The sequence below is a fragment of the Cherax quadricarinatus genome, chromosome 43, assembly GCF_038502225.1.
Source record: "Cherax quadricarinatus isolate ZL_2023a chromosome 43, ASM3850222v1, whole genome shotgun sequence".
Classification (NCBI taxonomy): Eukaryota; Metazoa; Arthropoda; class Malacostraca; order Decapoda; family Parastacidae; genus Cherax; species Cherax quadricarinatus.
The window spans coordinates 22,754,515-22,772,195 of record NC_091334.1 but is presented as its reverse complement, the minus strand read 5'-3'; the positions used below and the strand labels follow the sequence as shown (position 1 = coordinate 22,772,195).

Genomic DNA, 17,681 nt, shown 5'->3' with positions numbered 1-17,681 from the left:
CAGAATCAGATGAATTATTGGAGAATACCTTTTTAGACCGGCTTCAAACTTTTACTTTTGGTGGCCTTGATTAAAGCTCAGGTTGTCATTTCTTTGAGGTATGTAAATTTCAGTTTTCTTAAATAGTTTCCCATGTGCTAAGTAAAAAATGCCTCTTCTGACTGGCTTCAAACCCTAAACACTAGTATATCCTAAATGGAAGTATTTTTGTATTGATTTTGGGCCAATTTGTCAATTTTTGTAAAACCCATTTGAATTTTCTTAAAAATAAAAATATTTGTTTTTATAGGATTGTAGAGAATTTCAAGTCGAATATAAATGAGAAAACAAAACTGCAAAAAAAAAAAAAAATTGCATTTTTAAGACATTTTTAAATTTAGTGAGAATATACTTTTCTATTTTTGGAACATTTCCCAGTATCATTTTTAGTTTCTTTTTCCTAAATTTCTGCTTATAAATCAAGAATGCCTTATTCAATCACCTACAAATTTTCATGCTGATGGACTGTATCTAGCATCTTCAGCTCACACACTGAGGGTCCAGGGATTGATCCTGGCACGGGTGAAACATTGAGCATGTTTCCTTACACTGCTACCTCTTTTCATCTAGCAGTAAGTAGGCACCCGGATGCTAGTTGACTGTTGTGGGTCGCATCCTGGAGACAAAATTAACTTTAGTGAGCGTGACCACTCACATCACCTTCAGATGGATGTGAACACTCAGAACACCTTCAGCCACAGACAAGCCAAATTTTGTATTTCAATGTACCGAGTTTGATTTTTTTTACTGACAACACTGTGTTCTGCTTTCATATTATATATGTGGGAAGTATTAAACCTGTAAGGGTCCTGCTGTGCCTGGGGAATGACAAATAATAATGTTTGATGCAAGGAGAAGGAGGGTAGCTCCAGTCCCTAGGGTCAAGAGTCCTCCTCCTTCCTTCTCAAGGTACTCAAGTTGTTGACTATAGGTATATATATATAGGTTAGTAAATCAACTTCAATTCACCTGCATTTTTTTTATTAAAACATCTGTGTAAATAAGATGAAAATATGAGGCTTGAAAGACACAATGACATGACATTGTACATCACATACAATCAATAATACAGTGACATTATACATCAAATGCAGTCAATAATATGTCAATTTTATTTTCAATTTTTATTTTAAGAAATAATACCATGCTACTCTGCTTAAAAAAAAATTAGTTTTTGAAGTTTAATTAAAATGCCCTGTAAACCTTAGTAACTTTTTACACTCAATTTGCTCTTTATTTTCCAGAGTATTTCTTAATAACTTAAATTCCTTAACATATCTTTTCCAATTTAGGTCCAGTCTATGATTGGGTCATAGGGACGATGATCCCCAGAACTATTAACTGATTGCTCAGGGCTTGGTCTGTGACCAGGCTGTAATGTTCAAGGTATCAGTATACCTCTAGGAAAATAGTAGTGAAGGCATCTGCATGTCCGGGTTATGTATTGGGAAAGAAAGAGGGTGGTGGAATTAAGTGATCTAAGCCTCTGTACAGAGTCAGTAATAAACATGACCACCAGCTACCCCCCATCAAGTAAACATACTGACTCACGAAATCGTAATGACACGATTGCAAACAAACCATACCCCGGCCGGGATTGAACCCGCGGTCAGAGAGTCTCAAAACTCCAGCCCGTCGCGTTAGCCACTAGACCAGCTAGCCACAATAAGATTGTGGCTAGCTGGTCTAGTGGCTAACGCAACGGGCTGGAGTTTTGAGACTCTCTGACCGCGGGTTCAATCCCGGCCGGGGTATGGTAAGTAAACATACTGTTTTTAATCTACAGGTCTTGACCAACCTCACAAACTCTCCACACATGTATAAAATAAGTACAGTGGACCCCCGGTTAACGATATTTTTTCACTCCAGAAGTATGTTCAGGTGCCAGTACTGACCGAATTTGTTCCCATAAGGAATATTGTGAAGTAGATTAGTCCATTTCAGACCCCCAAACATACACGTGCAAACACACTTACATAAATACACTTACATAATTGGTCGCATTCGGAGGTGATCGTTATGCGGGGGTCCACTGTATATACACACAATCAATGCATTTGGTAAAAAAAAAACTAGCTTAGAAAAAACATTTATAAACCAGCCTTATTGAACACTGATACAATCTTGCTCACTGAAGTAATATTTCCATAGTCATGAATAGTCCCACTATTCAGAAGCAAATATGGTAACTACAGATCACTGTAAATTGGGGCCTTACTGTACATACGAGGGTTCATCTGTAAGTGAGCTACAGATATGCATGAGGCATGGTCTGAGATAGGCTTCACGGTATAATGATACCCAAAATTATTAAGATATAACAAAAAATTGTACTTACATAAAAAATGCATTTTATCACTTCATGTGCACAATTAAATGCAGCATGTAGCATCCATAGCATGCATTAATGGTGACAAGAATGCCTACCAACACTAGCATTGAGGTCATGAAGAAGTAAATAGCCTAAATTATTTTTTCTTCACAAATTCATTTGTCCAGGTTAATTTTGTCCCTTCCACTTCAACTTTCTCATAGTACCATTTCCTGTGTATCCTGGAATGAAAGGCAGAGATTAATTAGTGTATGTGAAGGGCTACTGTATTAATGATTACTGAACTTTCCTCCATAAACAAACTGTTCTATCTCTCGCATTGCTTAATTGAGCAAAAAATTTCTTTTACTTAGTTTTGTAAAAACACAGAAAGTACAATAATTTCTGTACACATCAATGTGTGGTGTGAATATAATGCAGAGAATTCGTAGTTTGGAAGTTAGGAGGAGGTGCGGGATTACCAAAACTGTTGTCCAGAGGGCTGAGGAAGGGTTGTTGAGGTGGTTCGGACATGTAGAGAGAATGGAGCGAAACAGAATGACTTCAAGAGTGTATCAGTCTGTAGTGGAAGGAAGGCGGGGTAGGGGTCGGCCTAGGAAGGGTTGGAGGGAGGGGGTAAAGGAGGTTTTGTGTGCGAGGGGCTTGGACTTCCAGCAGGCATGCGTGAGCGTGTTTGATAGGAGTGAATGGAGACAAATGGTTTTTAATACTTGACGTGCTGTTGGAGTGTGAGCAAAGTAACATTTATGAAGGGATTCAGGGAAACCGGCAGGCCGGACTTGAGTCCTGGAGATGGGAAGTACAGTGCCTGCACTCTGAAGGAGGGGTGTTAATGTTGCAGTTTAAAAACTGTAGTGTAAAGCACCCTTCTGGCAAGACAGTGATGGAGTGAATGATGGTGAAAGTTTTTCTTTTTCGGGCCACCCTGCCTTGGTGGGAATCAGCCGGTGTGATAATAAAAAAAAATAAAAAATCAAAAATAATAATAAAAGTTCCTCGGCTAGTGATTAATCCTCACACTTCATAAACTCATAACCTATCCGTCTCTATCTTCCAGGAACCCTATCTTTATGTAGTTGACCCTATCTTGAATTGTCTACAAATTTTTCAGATATGCCACAAATTCTAAAACAAGACACTTTTCTCTAATTATGGTTAGGATTCCATTAACTGTTTCTATTTAAATTAGAGTATTTCTTTTAAAGTTTGCCCTGTTGAACTATTTTACACTGACACACTTATTTCCCTTTTTTCTTTTATCCTGCTTCAAATTTCTGAACTGCTCCTGCAATTCTTGTTTGTTGCTAAATGACTTGTCAATATGGCAACTTTTATTTTATGGCTCTGGAAATATTTTCTATAAAACAAACAAGTTTGGTTGACCTGGGAAATTGTATGTGTAAACACAGTACAAGGAGATAGTAGGAAATAGCAAGTATCCCTGCAAACAAGAAATGAAAAACATGTAGCAGAAATCCTTTATATTAGATAGCATTTTATCCTAAATAAAGCTTTAGCAGGTCTGTACAGACTTGATTAAGCTCAATTTAGGGCACTACACTGTGTAATAAATAAAGCCTTCTTTTATACTTGCATTTTACATACCCACAAAAAGACAGGCAGGGTACACCTGGACAGAACAATTACCATATGTTAAAGAATTTACAAGCACTACCTCAAATATCGGCAATATACAAGCAATTTGTTCGGTGTGGTGCGTTGTGATGGTTTTGTGTGTGGCACTGTGGTGTGTACTCAACAATACAGTGGAACCTCGGTACTTGAACAGCTCCATACTAAAACAATTCGGTATTCGAATGCTGTGTTCAGTAAACAAATCACTTGGTAGTCGACCATTTGCTTGGCACTTGACCAAGCAAACATGACCTGCCAGAACTTCGCTGTAAACTATTTTGTGTTTCTTTGTATTTTTTGGTGTTTTTTATATTATTTGTATAAATACATCACCATGGGGCCTAAGAGGGTTAGTGATAACAGCCAACCAAAAAGAAAATTGGTTGGGAAAAATTTGTTCTGTACTTGAACAGATCAGCACTTAACAGCCTTCTGGACAGTTTGAGTGCCACAGTTCCACTGTATGTGGTTGCAGTTGTAAAGTCTTACCTCTTGGTCCTGTCTCTCAACTTGCTGCTTACCAGATTCACTCCCTCCTAGCCCCATGGGCCCTATCAGTGCTCCTTTCTTCTTATGAGTGAGTGTAAATTGGACTGGCCTAGCTTGGGCCAGTAGGCCTGCAGCAGTGCTCCTTCCTTCTTATGAGCAGGTGTGAGTTGGACTGGCCTAGCAAGGGTCAGCAAGCCTGCAGCAATGCTCCTTTTTATGAATTGGTGTGGCTTGGACCTTCCTAGCAAGGGTTAGTAAGCTTGCAGCAATGCTCCTTCTTTCTTATGCTCTTATAAGCAAGTTTAATTTAGACACAGTAAAATGAGATAGCTCTTACACAGAAAATTGCTTGCTACATAAATATAACTATATAAATTTTAAATTCATACCTGCACTCATTACCACATTTTGCAGAGCCACATTTGGGGCAAGGGTAGTGGCACCCGGGACAGAGACTCTGCAAACAGTCACACAAGTCTTTGCCGGAATAAACAATTGAACCATCGGATCCATGACAGTATTGCTGATTCTGGGCTTTGGTCCTGCAAGATATAAGTAATACTGTTAAAACCTGTTAGCCAAACATGAGTTATGGAAATGGGAAGTATGGGAGGGACAGAGATGTTGCTAGTGAGAACCTTATTTGAATAGTTTGCACAAATGAATGATGGTGAGTGTGTTCCATTGATGAAGAATTAGACACATGTGCACCACATGGTTATCATGCTAACTCCTGGCCCATTCCTTGGGTATGACCTACTTCCACTTGCAGCAACAATGCCTTCATCTGCTGCATGTCCCTCATCTGTTGCCAGGATATAAGCGCCAATCTTCATGCCTGTGCTTTGGATTTTTCAAGACAAAGGTGTTCTTCACCAACTCCAAGGCTGAGGGACTGATTATGTCATTTTTGTATATAGTTCCACAGTCTTCACATTGTGTCGCTGTACTGTATTGATAAAGCCACTGGATGGCGAAACTTCTACAAATAAAGATACCCAGATGTTTCACATGTGTTGAATTCTTTATCTTATAGGTATTGTATACCATACATGTACTTGTATTCCTTTCACTGGGTCATCTTGCTTTGGTAAGAAATGGTCAATGCTTAAAAAAAAAATTATAGCTCTAGAAATTGTTGATATAATAGGCTATGTGGGTGGCTGAACAGTAGTAATCAATGAAAAAAAATATTTCTTAAGACCAAGAAGCTATTTACTGATTAAATATTTGTATTTTCACACTTGCAGTGTACACTGAAAATGATGAGATAACTGAGATGGAAGTGTTGTGGTAATAAATTACAAGAATTATGAAGATTCAAGTTTTACCCTCCCTCCCATAATAAATACACAGTACATCTGTTAATAATTATTCAAAAAATATAATTATTTTTATTTCGCCATGGAGAAGTGGAAAAGAATTCTTCTGTAAGCCGTGTGTCGTACGAGGCGACTAAAATGCCGGGAGCAAGGGCCTAGTAACCCCTTCTGTATAAATTACTAAATTTAAAAAAAGTAAAATTTTCATTTTTCTTTTAGGCCACCCTACCTTAGTGGGATATTGCTGGTTCATTTAAAAAAAAAAGAATTTTTTATTTGTAAACTACATATTAAGACTCAAATGCACTTACCAGTATGAAATGTGTTTCATTTCATTTTTACTGTTTTTCTTCTATAACCTTCATGATACCTCCCTGACATGGATAAAATTTCAAGTACGTATTTTTATTTTATTTAGCAAGGTGAGTTACCTTTCTCCTATTCCTTTTCATTTCAGCGAGCTCAGTGCTCTTTATCTACATTACGTACCTGTGACTGGTTTCAAAGCTTATTCTACCCTCGCAACCTGGCCTGAGGCCAGTCTTCCTTGTTGATTACTTGATCAACTAGGTTGTTGCAGCTAGCAGCCAGCTGCCTTTCATAATCATCACAACCTGGTTGATCTAACACTTGGAGAAGGGGGTTGTCTAGTTTCCTTTGGAAACCTTTAACTTTTGATCCAGCTGCTCCTGTAAATTGTCAATGACAGTAATAAAATAACAAAGAATAGTAAAACAATCCTTTCACCTCTGCTCTCAGATCCAACTCTGAGAAGCTCTCAAAGGCAGATACGAATTACAGACAAAAATCAACGTGTAATCTACCAGTAAAATAAAAAATACAGTGGACCCCTGCTTAATGACCTAGATAGGGACTGGAGGAATGGTTCTTCAAGTGAAAAATGTATTAAACAACTTGTATTTTCCCACAGAAGCCCATGTAACTTGAGGTGGGGCCCCAAAACGATAATATTTTGTTATCGAATTCTTATTAATTTTTCAATGGTGAAATTTAATACAGTAGATCAATTAACATGTGACCTATTAAACATTTTTTCTGAGTTAACATCATTATAAAAATTGCAGAATATTTTCTCTGAACAAGTCATATTTATCACATAACACAAAGCAAATGTTGGGGATGATATGGCACACTATGGACTCATTTCCCTCCATCCCACAGTAAGTTTGTGGGTGATTCCACTGTCTTACAGGGGATGCCTACTTATGTACATAACCTCTCTCTCTCGTCTCGGTGCTCTATTTGTACTTGACCAATACCAGAGTTAAATTATTTTTTTATCTTATCATCATTCCATCTCATCTCTGGATAGTAACCAGGGAACCCAAGAGGAATGAGTGATCTCTGTGGTGCAAAGAAGCATAAGTGTGAAAATATTGGTGCTTTCAAGAAAACAGAGATATTAGAAAAGCTTAAAAGTGGTACAAGTGTGATGGAGACAGCAAGAGCCTATGGCTTGAATGAGGCATCAATTCACACAATTAGGAAGAATGAGGCATGGATATAAGCTTGTGCAATGAGTAACCTAGGTTATGACCTGAAAAGAATGGAAACAGGCCAATGCAGCTAGATAAGATGGAAATGAGAACCAAGAAAGGTGCATCACTTAATTTCAGCTTAATAAGGAAAAAACCTTAGAGTATTATAAAAGTGTGTAATGAGGAAGGAAGGCCTGAACAATAATTTTCCTGCTGAATTGCAAGAAATTATTTCTGAGAGTGGCTATGAGCCACAGCAAGTGTTTTATGCTGATGAGAGAAGACTTATTGGAAGAAGATTCCACTGAGAACTTACATCCATCAGCAAGAGAAAAGGGCTTCAGAGTTCAAGGCAGAAAAGGAACTCTTCAGTTTGCTTCTTTGCAGTAACACATCAAGTGATTTTAAGAGTAAGCCTAGGATTATTTACCAGTCTAAGACTCCCTGTGCTTGAAAGGTACAGATGAAGCCACCTTACCAGTTATTTGGAGGTCAAGCCAGTGTGGATGACAGAGAAGTCATTAGTTGGCTGGTTTAAACATCACTTTATTCTGGAAGTCATGCTGTACCTGCAAGCCAAGAACCTTGTATTCAAGGTTCTCTTTATTCCTGATAATTCCTACACTCATTCAGAACTCTTGGAGCACATGCATCTACATGTAAGTTGCATTTTTGCCACCAAAAACAATATATTTAATACAACCACTGGACTGAGGAGCTATTAAGAAATTTTGTGATTACATGCAAAAAGTGATGTAGAAACTTGTTGGAGCAATCGATGACTCAGGCCTGGCAGTGCTAGACTTTTGGTATAAATTTAACATTGCAGGTGCTATCAGCTATGTCAAAAGTGCATGGAATGAAGTGCCCCAATCAATATCAAACGCAAGCTGGGAAAAGTTATGGCCTAGTATAGTGAATACTTTCACAGGCTTTTCCTCAGCTGAGTGCCAGGTGCAAGAAAATGTTCAGCTGGCAAGGAGATTGCTAGGCGAGGGATTTGAAGATGTAAGAACATAAGAATGGAGGAACACTGCAGAAGGCCTACTGGCCCATACAAGGCAGGAAGATGATGTGAATGAGTTCTTAGAAGATGAAGAGGAAGAACAAAACTCAGAAGAAATGTTGGCAGAGCTCAGTGTCAGATACAAGGCAGGTAGATAACAGAAGAAGATGAGAAAGAAGAACCTGAAGAAACATTTAACAATACAACAGATATGTGAGCAGTTCCATGTAGCTGCTAAAATTGATGATGCCTTACCATCAACTGTATAAAGTATTGCAGGGTAAAACAAGCCAGTGATGTATTACAGAATCCCTCAATACTCCAGTACAACCATCAATATCTGTGCAAGAACCTCAGCCATCCACCTCAGCTAATGATCCACAACCTTCTACCTCAGCCCAGTAGGGCCACAACATCCCTCTCCACTCCTATCAAAATCATCAACATACACCAGAAACCAGAATTTAAGGTAAGAAATATATATATGATTTTTGTAGCTAAAAGTATTTTATTAACTCATTAACTGTCCAAAGATGGATCTACATTTTCACTGATAGTACTCAGAATATTTTTATTTTTTTTAAACAAAGGGAGCAATCTTCTGTGTATAATAAGACCAAAAAAAAAAAAAAAAAAATTAAGGGCAGTACTTTTCGAGATATAAGGTAGCAAAGTTGGCACTGGATGCTCATGTGATGACAACATGGAGTCTTGCCTCTTCAGAAATGTTGCCGATATGCTTTTTCTCGTTTTTAATTGTATATAATTTTTGTTCTGATAATTACAATTTATAGTAGTTCTTGTGATTTTATAGCCAATCTTTGTTCTGACACTAATATTAGGTACAGAAATAGTAATCAGAGTCACAAACACAATGACAGGTGAACATGTTCACCTGCCTCAGTCACATACTATTGTCTAGTAATGTATACAAATTATTTATAGGTCCTGGCAATGTCTTTAGAACTACCGCAGTATACGAAATTCCTCGAAGCACAGTGTTAGACAAGTGTCATTACACACTGCTGATGGTGCAGTCACTCAATAATGCTGATTGTGCACTGCTCCCAGTGAACCTTGGACTACGTTTTTTTTATTTTTTTCTCACTGTTCCACACATAAACATGTCTCTCTCTCTCTCTCTGTCTCTGCTTGTCTCTCTTTGTCTCAGAGAGAGCTGCTCATGAACCAACAAGTATTAAGCATGTTGCAGAAATGTCATGTCTGAGCAAGTGAATATGCATATTACTGGCCACAGTCATGCTAATGCCTCATATTTATAAACACAGTATAGCAAATTGTCTGGCTTTTTTGGGTTATCCTATGTATGATAACTGTATTCATGTGTACCTGTGCCTAAATAAACTTATGTAGTCCTTGATTCTGTTGAAGGGATACCTGTCATTCAAGCAGTTACATTTGCTTGGTATATATTTCTTGAAGGACAGGCATCCCTTGAACAGAATCAAGGACTAAGTTTATTTAGGCACAGGTACACATAAGTACAGTTATTATACAGTGTAAATTACCTAGGATAATTCATAAAAGCCACACGGTATATGCATGACTGTGGCGAGTAATACACATTTTGGCCACAGTTGTATGTTTCCATTTGTGCAGATGTGATGATTGCGTAACTAGTGTAAGACCTGGTCGAACGTCTAGCTGACTATCAGGTTCATGAGCAGCTCTCTCTCAGAATGAGAGAGAGACAGCCAACCGGCCAGCCAAACACGTATTACACATGTTGTAGAAACATTTCTCTTTACTTAGGGCATGGATGACAGGATATTCTGCCAGGAAAGGATGTTTAACAAATGTTGCATATGCATTATTATCTAGTTTTTTTTAATATTTCCTCAACCACTTGAGGCCACATCCATCTCACAGTCACTAATCTCAGGATCAATGTCACTCTCCTAAAAGGAGAGTGTTAGTATGACATGGCATTAGTGAATCCCTGGAATTTGCCACGCTGTTTGCTCTAGCTCGCACTCAATTGAACTGGTACTCCCACAAGGTACTAAGTGGTCCCAAATTTTTTTAATACTGTATACAATGAGTTTTAAGACCCATTCTGTACTGCCTAGGCCTCTCAGGCCTATTGCACCAAATTTGAAGGCAGGAAAAATAAAATGTCTATCTATGTTTGGTGGGCTAGCAGTAAAAACGTAGAACTACATATGGACAGTAAAAGGGTTCAAAATAAAACATCACTGCATCCACATACAATAACATTATTATCATTTATTTTTACAATTTCAAGACTAAAAAATTTGACTTTTTTTGGGGGGGTCCAATGAATGTAGCTTTATTGTTCCATAGGGCTTTCAGATCATTTTACACGATTTTTTAAATTGCACACCATTTTCAAGAACGTAACTCCCGTGTTATTCGACTGTCAACTGTCATTATGTACTTACCAGCGATGGCTCCATTGCTTAGTAGAGGCATAGTGCTGTTGTACCCCAGTTTCATGAGTGCATAACACAAAAAAAATTTAAATTGTCTACAATATTGACAAGTATCATATTGCATTTTTGTTATTGTTTAATTAAGGGTTGCGATAGCTTCTGGGGATGTGACAGTTCTTCACCCATCACAACCCTTCAACTCAACAACAATAAAAAACTAGGTGATACTCCTCTTGGCATTTAATAATTTTTTATATTTTCTTGTGTCATGCAACTCCTACAGCATCATTATGCCTCTCTTAAAAAATGGGCCCCATCGGTGGTGAAGGAAGGGAGGAGTGGTGGGGGGTACAGTATGTAATCCGACATCACTCCTCCTTCCCAGACATGACCAGAACCTATCTTTCCTGGGGTGATAAACAATTCACATATATATATTTATATATTGTATATATACTGTAAATTATCCCCATTTTCCTCACATTTTAACTGATGATGCAGAGGATATTAAAGCACTGTGTGTGTTGACTGCTGAAGCAGGAAACTGCTGATTTAGTCCCATCTGTTGAGACCTGTGAGGTGATAAACAATATATTTATAAATATTATATCCGATTGTTGTATGAACAGAAGCGGTCATTAAGAGGGGAGGGTACATGGTCGGTAGCCTGGTAACTGGTCGTTGTACGAGCAGGTGGTGGTCGTTAAGTGGGGGATGAGTCTAAAGTTTTTTTTGGGCTGTAATTCGAAATTACTTTATGCAAACGGTCATTAAGGAGGGTCTACTGTATTTGAGGAAGTGATTCACAAGTAGTTGATGGGGCCAAACACATAGTTGTAGTTGTATTGAAATTCGCAAATACAGAAAAATTGGTATCTGTATTTAGAAAGAAATTAAACATAAGTTTGTATTTAACTTGTATGTACTTGAAATACAGTTTAGATGCCATACCATAATTACTTATCCAAAATTGGGTAATCTCTTACTTAATCCTATTGTAACTTGGCAATATATTTATACAGTACGTATTTATCCACACCAGCTTCCTCTGCTCCTGTGGAAAACACTTTATTATTATTAACAAATTGGCTGTTTCCCACCAAGGCAGGGTGGCCCAAAAAAGAAAAACTTTCATCATCATTCACTCCATCATTGTCTTGCCAGAGGTGCACTTACACTAGTTATAAAACTGCAACATTAACACCCCTCCTTCAGAGTGCAGGCACTGTACTTCTGATCTCCAGGACTCAAGTCCGGCCTGCCAGTTTCTCTGAATCCCTTCTTAAATGTTACCTTGCTCACACTCCAACAACACGTCACTTTAGAGTTCAAATTAAGAGTCAAGGCAGGTGTAACCTGCCTGACTCTTAATTTGAAGAGTTAATGTTTGTAAAGTGTAACCAGTAAGATAAGGGGCAATCTAACTGAACTGAATGCATATGTTTAACAGTAAGGCAATTTAACAGAAAATATAATGTAAACATATTCTGTTCAATAAGACACTTGGAGAGAATGATCTTAGTTTATTTCTATAGAGGCCTGATGCTACTCAATCTTAAAAAAATATAATTACAGTATATACTGGATGTCTATCACTAAATATTTTTAAGCTCAGAATACTTGAAATACTGTTGTATGTTCTCTGTGAACTGAAATTACTATATTAATATCAAAACTTGCTAAATTTTCCAGGTGCTGAAACAAACAGGTGACCAGTGTTCTTTAGCAGTGCTCAATGTGGGTTTGTATCACACTCCCAGTACTGTACAATATATTAAAAATATGCAAATTATTCTACAACCATAGTAAGGAAACTATGCAGCTGGTACTAGAAGTAGATATCTGAGCTGCCATAAGTGAACTGCTTTACTGTTTTTATTACTGTATTGTATTGCAAACTGCACTAGTGGTGACTAATATTATTATGTAAATAATTTTCATCATATAACATAAAATTTACAGCAAAATACCTTTATATTCATATCTGAAGACTTGAATTTTGGTCTGTACTTATAGTTTTGCATTTGTATTTTATTTGGACTTGTAGTTTTTGTATTGGTATTTTATAAGTGAGGGTTTCCAAAAATAAATATTTGCATTTGAATTTTGTTTCTAGATTACAGTAGTATTTATATTTGTATCTGTATGTGAGTGTTTGACCCTCATCCCTGCCCCTACTCAAGTTGAATTCAAAACCCTTGCCTAAAAAATTCAATCAGAAAATGCCTGACACAGGTAATGTTGCACTTGAAAACAAAAATGAATACATATCTTACCGGAGATTTTAGTGATCTGTAAATGAATTTTGATGCTTGACCACAATATTCTTCATCAGAAACTCAGTCACTGCAGACACAGAGAGCACACATACAGCTTCTTCATATCTTGCTTAACTAACAGATAACAGCACAGTGTCATAAGTGACACATCCTCAACTACCCTACCCATTAAATAAGGTGTTCCCAGGGTAGGATCCTGGGCCCTCTTTTCTTCCTCAGATAAAAAAAATTAGTCACATATGTAACACCTGAGTATCTTTATTTGAAGATGTTTCACTAACCAGTGGCTTTATGAACTCAACAGTGATACAGGATATACTGGACATGTCTAATTCCTCATTTTGTCATCACTGTATATCACTGCTGTAATGACACCTGCCTGACACACCAAAGAAACTTGGTGCAGAGAATATCTGCTAGAATCAGTCCACCCACCTGTGGGTGGACTGATTTAGTTTTATTAAGACTAAGGTACTGAACACCGGCTTCTAGGCTGAGAGACTGATTAATTTTGGTACCTCATCTTCCACTGTCTTCTGTGAATAGCTCTACAAGGCTCAGAGATTTATTACTTCATATCTTCTATTGTCTCTGTATATCCCTGCATTGAACTGATAAAGCCATTGACTGGCAAAATGTCTTCAAATAATGATACCCAGTTGTTGTGCATGTGTCTAATTCCTCAACTATAATTTCTAATAAACTAAAAAATATTACACTCGGATGATAATAAATAAACTCACTCATAATACAGTTAGTACCCCACCTATATTAATGCAATCCTCAAAAGTGATAAACCAACAAGAGTTATTCAGTATTACCTGGAAGAAGTGAAAGAGATGGTAGAAGAGAATAGATGGAGGTGCTGATGGAAGGACATCAACAAAAAGGTAAGTTGGGAAAAGTCACAGTTTATGCAGTAAATCAGTAATAGTTACAATATAATAAGAGTGAATGTGCATTAAAGGTGGGATCATCAGAGAGGACAGCAAACAAAGTAAGCAGGTCAGAGTGTTGAAGAAAGCTTCTAAATGAAGGTGACTGCTCTCTGATTAATGGGACAGAGTTGCTGGACTGTGAGGACAAATGACACTTCTGTCTCTGACAGTGCAGAATAATTCTTTTGACAAATCACAATTTTTCTATCATACTATGTAGCTTGAAGTGCAACAGAATAAGCTTTAATTATGCTAATGTTTCACTCAGAGTAGAGCTTTAATGATGACCCAGTAAAGCTCTGCCCTGACCAAGGTGTAGTTTCAATAAAATAATATTTTTATACTCAAAGCTATTACCATCATGCAGGTAGAGGGAACAACTTGAGATACTGTTCAAGAACTACTGTCATACTGGTGCTTCAAGCACCTTCATACCTTGCAGTACTGGTGAAGTACTGCACTTTCTTCTTCTTGCGCCTCACTCTCTCGCTAGTTTTTGGGTTGAAGTTCTCCATGAATTTAAGCTGACTATTAATCTGCATTTCTTCTACTGCAGACGCCAAACTCTGCAAGGAAAAAATTTCTTCTAAGACTGTGACAACGTGTAAGCTAACAAGAAGGTGATGACTGGTAAGCTAACAAGGTGATAACTGGTAAGCTAACAAGACGGTGATAACTGGTAATTTAACAAGACAGTGATAACTGGTAAGCTAATAATAAGAGATAACTGGTATGCTAGTAATAAGAGATAACTGGTAAGCTAGTAATAAGAGATAACTGGTATGCTAGTAATAAGAGATAACTGGTATGCTAGTAATAAGAGATAACTGGTAAGCTAGTAATAAGAGATAACTGGTATGCTAGTAATAAGACATAACTGGTAAGCTAGTAATAAGAGATAACTGGTAAGCTAGTAATAAGAGATAACTGGTATGCTAGTAATAAGAGATAACTGGTATGCTAGTAATAAGAGATAACTGGTAAGCTAGTAATAAGAGATAACTGGTAAGCTAGTAATAAGAGATAACTGGTATGCTAGTAATAAGAGATAACTGGTATGCTAGTAATAAGAGATAACTGGTAAGCTAGTAATAAGAGATAACTGGTAAGCTAGTAATAAGAGATAACTGGTATGCTAGTAATAAGAGATAACTGGTATGCTAGTAATAAGAGATAACTGGTAAGCTAGTAATAAGAGATAACTGGTAAGCTAGTAATAAGAGATAACTGGTAAGCTAGTAATAAGAGATAACTGGTAAGCTAGTAATAAGAGATAACTGGTAAGCTAGTAATAAGAGATAACTGGTAAGCTAGTAATAAGAGATAACTGGTAAGCTAGTAATAAGAGATAACTGGTAAGCTAGTAATAAGAGATAACTGGTAAGCTAGTAATAAGAGATAACTGGTATGGTAAGCTAGTAATAAGAGATAACTGGTAAGCTGGTAAGCTAGTAATAAGAGATAACTGGTAAGCTAGTAATAAGAGATAACTGGTAGTAGTAATAAGAGATAACTGGTAAGCTAGTAATAAGAGATAACTGGTAAGCTAGTAATAAGAGATAACTGGTAAGCTAGTAATAAGAGATAACTGGTAAGCTAGTAATAAGAGATAACTGGTAAGCTAGTAATAAGAGATAACTGGTAAGCTAGTAATAAGAGATAACTGGTAAGCTAGTAATAAGAGATAACTGGTAAGCTAGTAATAAGAGATAACTGGTAAGCTAGTAATAAGAGATAACTGGTAAGCTAGTAATAAGAGATAACTGGTAAGCTAGTAATAAGAGATAACTGGTAAGCTAGTAATAAGAGATAACTGGTATGCTAGTAATAAGAGATAACTGGTAAGCTAGTAATAAGAGATAACTGGTAAGCTAGTAATAAGAGATAACTGGTAAGCTAGTAATAAGAGATAACTGGTAAGCTAGTAATAAGAGATAACTGGTAAGCTAGTAATAAGAGATAACTGGTATGCTAGTAATAAGAGATAACTGGTATGCTAGTAATAAGAGATAACTGGTAAGCTAGTAATAAGAGATAACTGGTAAGCTAGTAATAAGAGATAACTGGTATGCTAGTAATAATAGATAACTGGTAAGCTAGTAATAAGAGATAACTGGTAAGCTAGTAATAAGAGATAACTGGTAAGCTAGTAATAAGAGATAACTGGTATGCTAGTAATAAGAGATAACTGGTATGCTAGTAATAAGAGATAACTGGTAAGCTAGTAATAAGAGATAACTGGTATGCTAGTAATAAGAGATAACTGGTAAGCTAGTAATAAGAGATAACTGGTAAGCTAGTAATAAGAGATAACTGGTAAGCTAGTAATAAGAGATAACTGGTAAGCTAGTAATAAGAGATAACTGGTATGCTAGTAATAAGAGATAACTGGTAAGCTAGTAATAATAGATAACTGGTATGCTAGTAATAAGAGATAACTGGTATGCTAGTAATAAGAGATAACTGGTAAGCTAGTAATAAGAGATAACTGGTAAGCTAGTAATAAGAGATAACTGGTATGCTAGTAATAAGAGATAACTGGTATGCTAGTAATAAGAGATAACTGGTAAGCTAGTAATAAGAGATAACTGGTAAGCTAGTAATAAGAGATAACTGGTATGCTAGTAATAATAGATAACTGGTAAGCTAGTAATAAGAGATAACTGGTATGCTAGTAATAATAGATAACTGGTAAGCTAGTAATAAGAGATAACTGGTAAGCTAGTAATAAGAGATAACTGGTATGCTAGTAATAATAGATAACTGGTAAGCTAGTAATAAGAGATAACTGGTAAGCTAGTAATAAGAGATAACTGGTATGCTAGTAATAAGAGATAACTGGTAAGCTAGTAATAAGAGATAACTGGTAAGCTAGTAATAAGAGATAACTGGTATGCTAGTAATAATAGATAACTGGTAAGCTAGTAATAAGAGATAACTGGTAAGCTAGTAATAAGAGATAACTGGTAAGCTAGTAATAAGAGATAACTGGTAAGCTAGTAATAAGAGATAACTGGTAAGCTAGTAATAAGAGATAACTGGTGAGCTAGTAATAAGAGATAACTGGTAAGCTAGTAATAAGAGATAACTGGTAAGCTAGTAATAAGAGATAACTGGTATGCTAGTAATAAGAGATAACTGGTAAGCTAGTAATAAGAGATAACTGGTAAGCTAGTAATAAGAGATAACTGGTATGCTAGTAATAATAGATAACTGGTAAGCTAGTAATAAGAGATAACTGGTAAGCTAGTAATAAGAGATAACTGGTAAGCTAGTAATAAGAGATAACTGGTAAGCTAGTAATAAGAGATAACTGGTATGCTAGTAATAATAGATAACTGGTAAGCTAGTAATAAGAGATAATGCTTCATCCATGTTAACTTTTTTACAATTGCTGAAGAAGACAAGGTTTCACTTATTTTGAAATGGTTAGATCTAATTTTAACTATTACTAATTTATAACTGATTATACTTTCTTTCTTTCAACACACCGGCCATATCCCACCAAGGCAGGGTGGCCCAAAAAGAAAAATGAAAGTTTCTCTTTTAAATTTAGTAATTTATACGGGAGAAGGGGTTACTAGCCCCTTGCTCCCAGCATTTTAGTCACCTCTTACAACACGCATGGCTTATGGAGGAAGAATTCTGTTCCACTTCCCCATGGAGAAACTGATTATACATGATTTTAAAATTACTGCTACGTTTACAAACTACAACATTACATACTA

The 17,681-nt window shown here is 36.6% G+C and overlaps 1 protein-coding gene across 21 annotated transcripts in view; it reads right to left on the bottom strand.

Annotated features, from left to right (window-relative positions):
- Positions 1-1,003: 1,003 nt before the first annotated feature.
- LOC128694132 (uncharacterized) overlaps positions 1,004-17,681 on the bottom strand; it is a 54,829-nt gene continuing 38,151 nt past the window's right edge. For 19 of the 21 annotated variants that reach the window (XM_070093707.1, XM_070093726.1, XM_070093709.1 and 16 more), the window contains 4 exons: positions 14,389-14,519; positions 11,219-11,308; positions 4,885-5,037; positions 1,004-2,592 (listed from right to left, as the gene is read on the bottom strand). In XM_070093707.1, the coding sequence (XP_069949808.1) occupies positions 2,508-2,592; positions 4,885-5,037; positions 11,219-11,308; positions 14,389-14,519 (459 nt within the window). In that variant the 3' untranslated portion in view covers positions 1,004-2,507. The remainder of the gene's footprint in view (positions 2,593-4,884; positions 5,038-11,218; positions 11,309-14,388; positions 14,520-17,681) is intronic. The other 2 variants (XM_070093721.1, XM_070093727.1) reach the window with 1 other exon arrangement.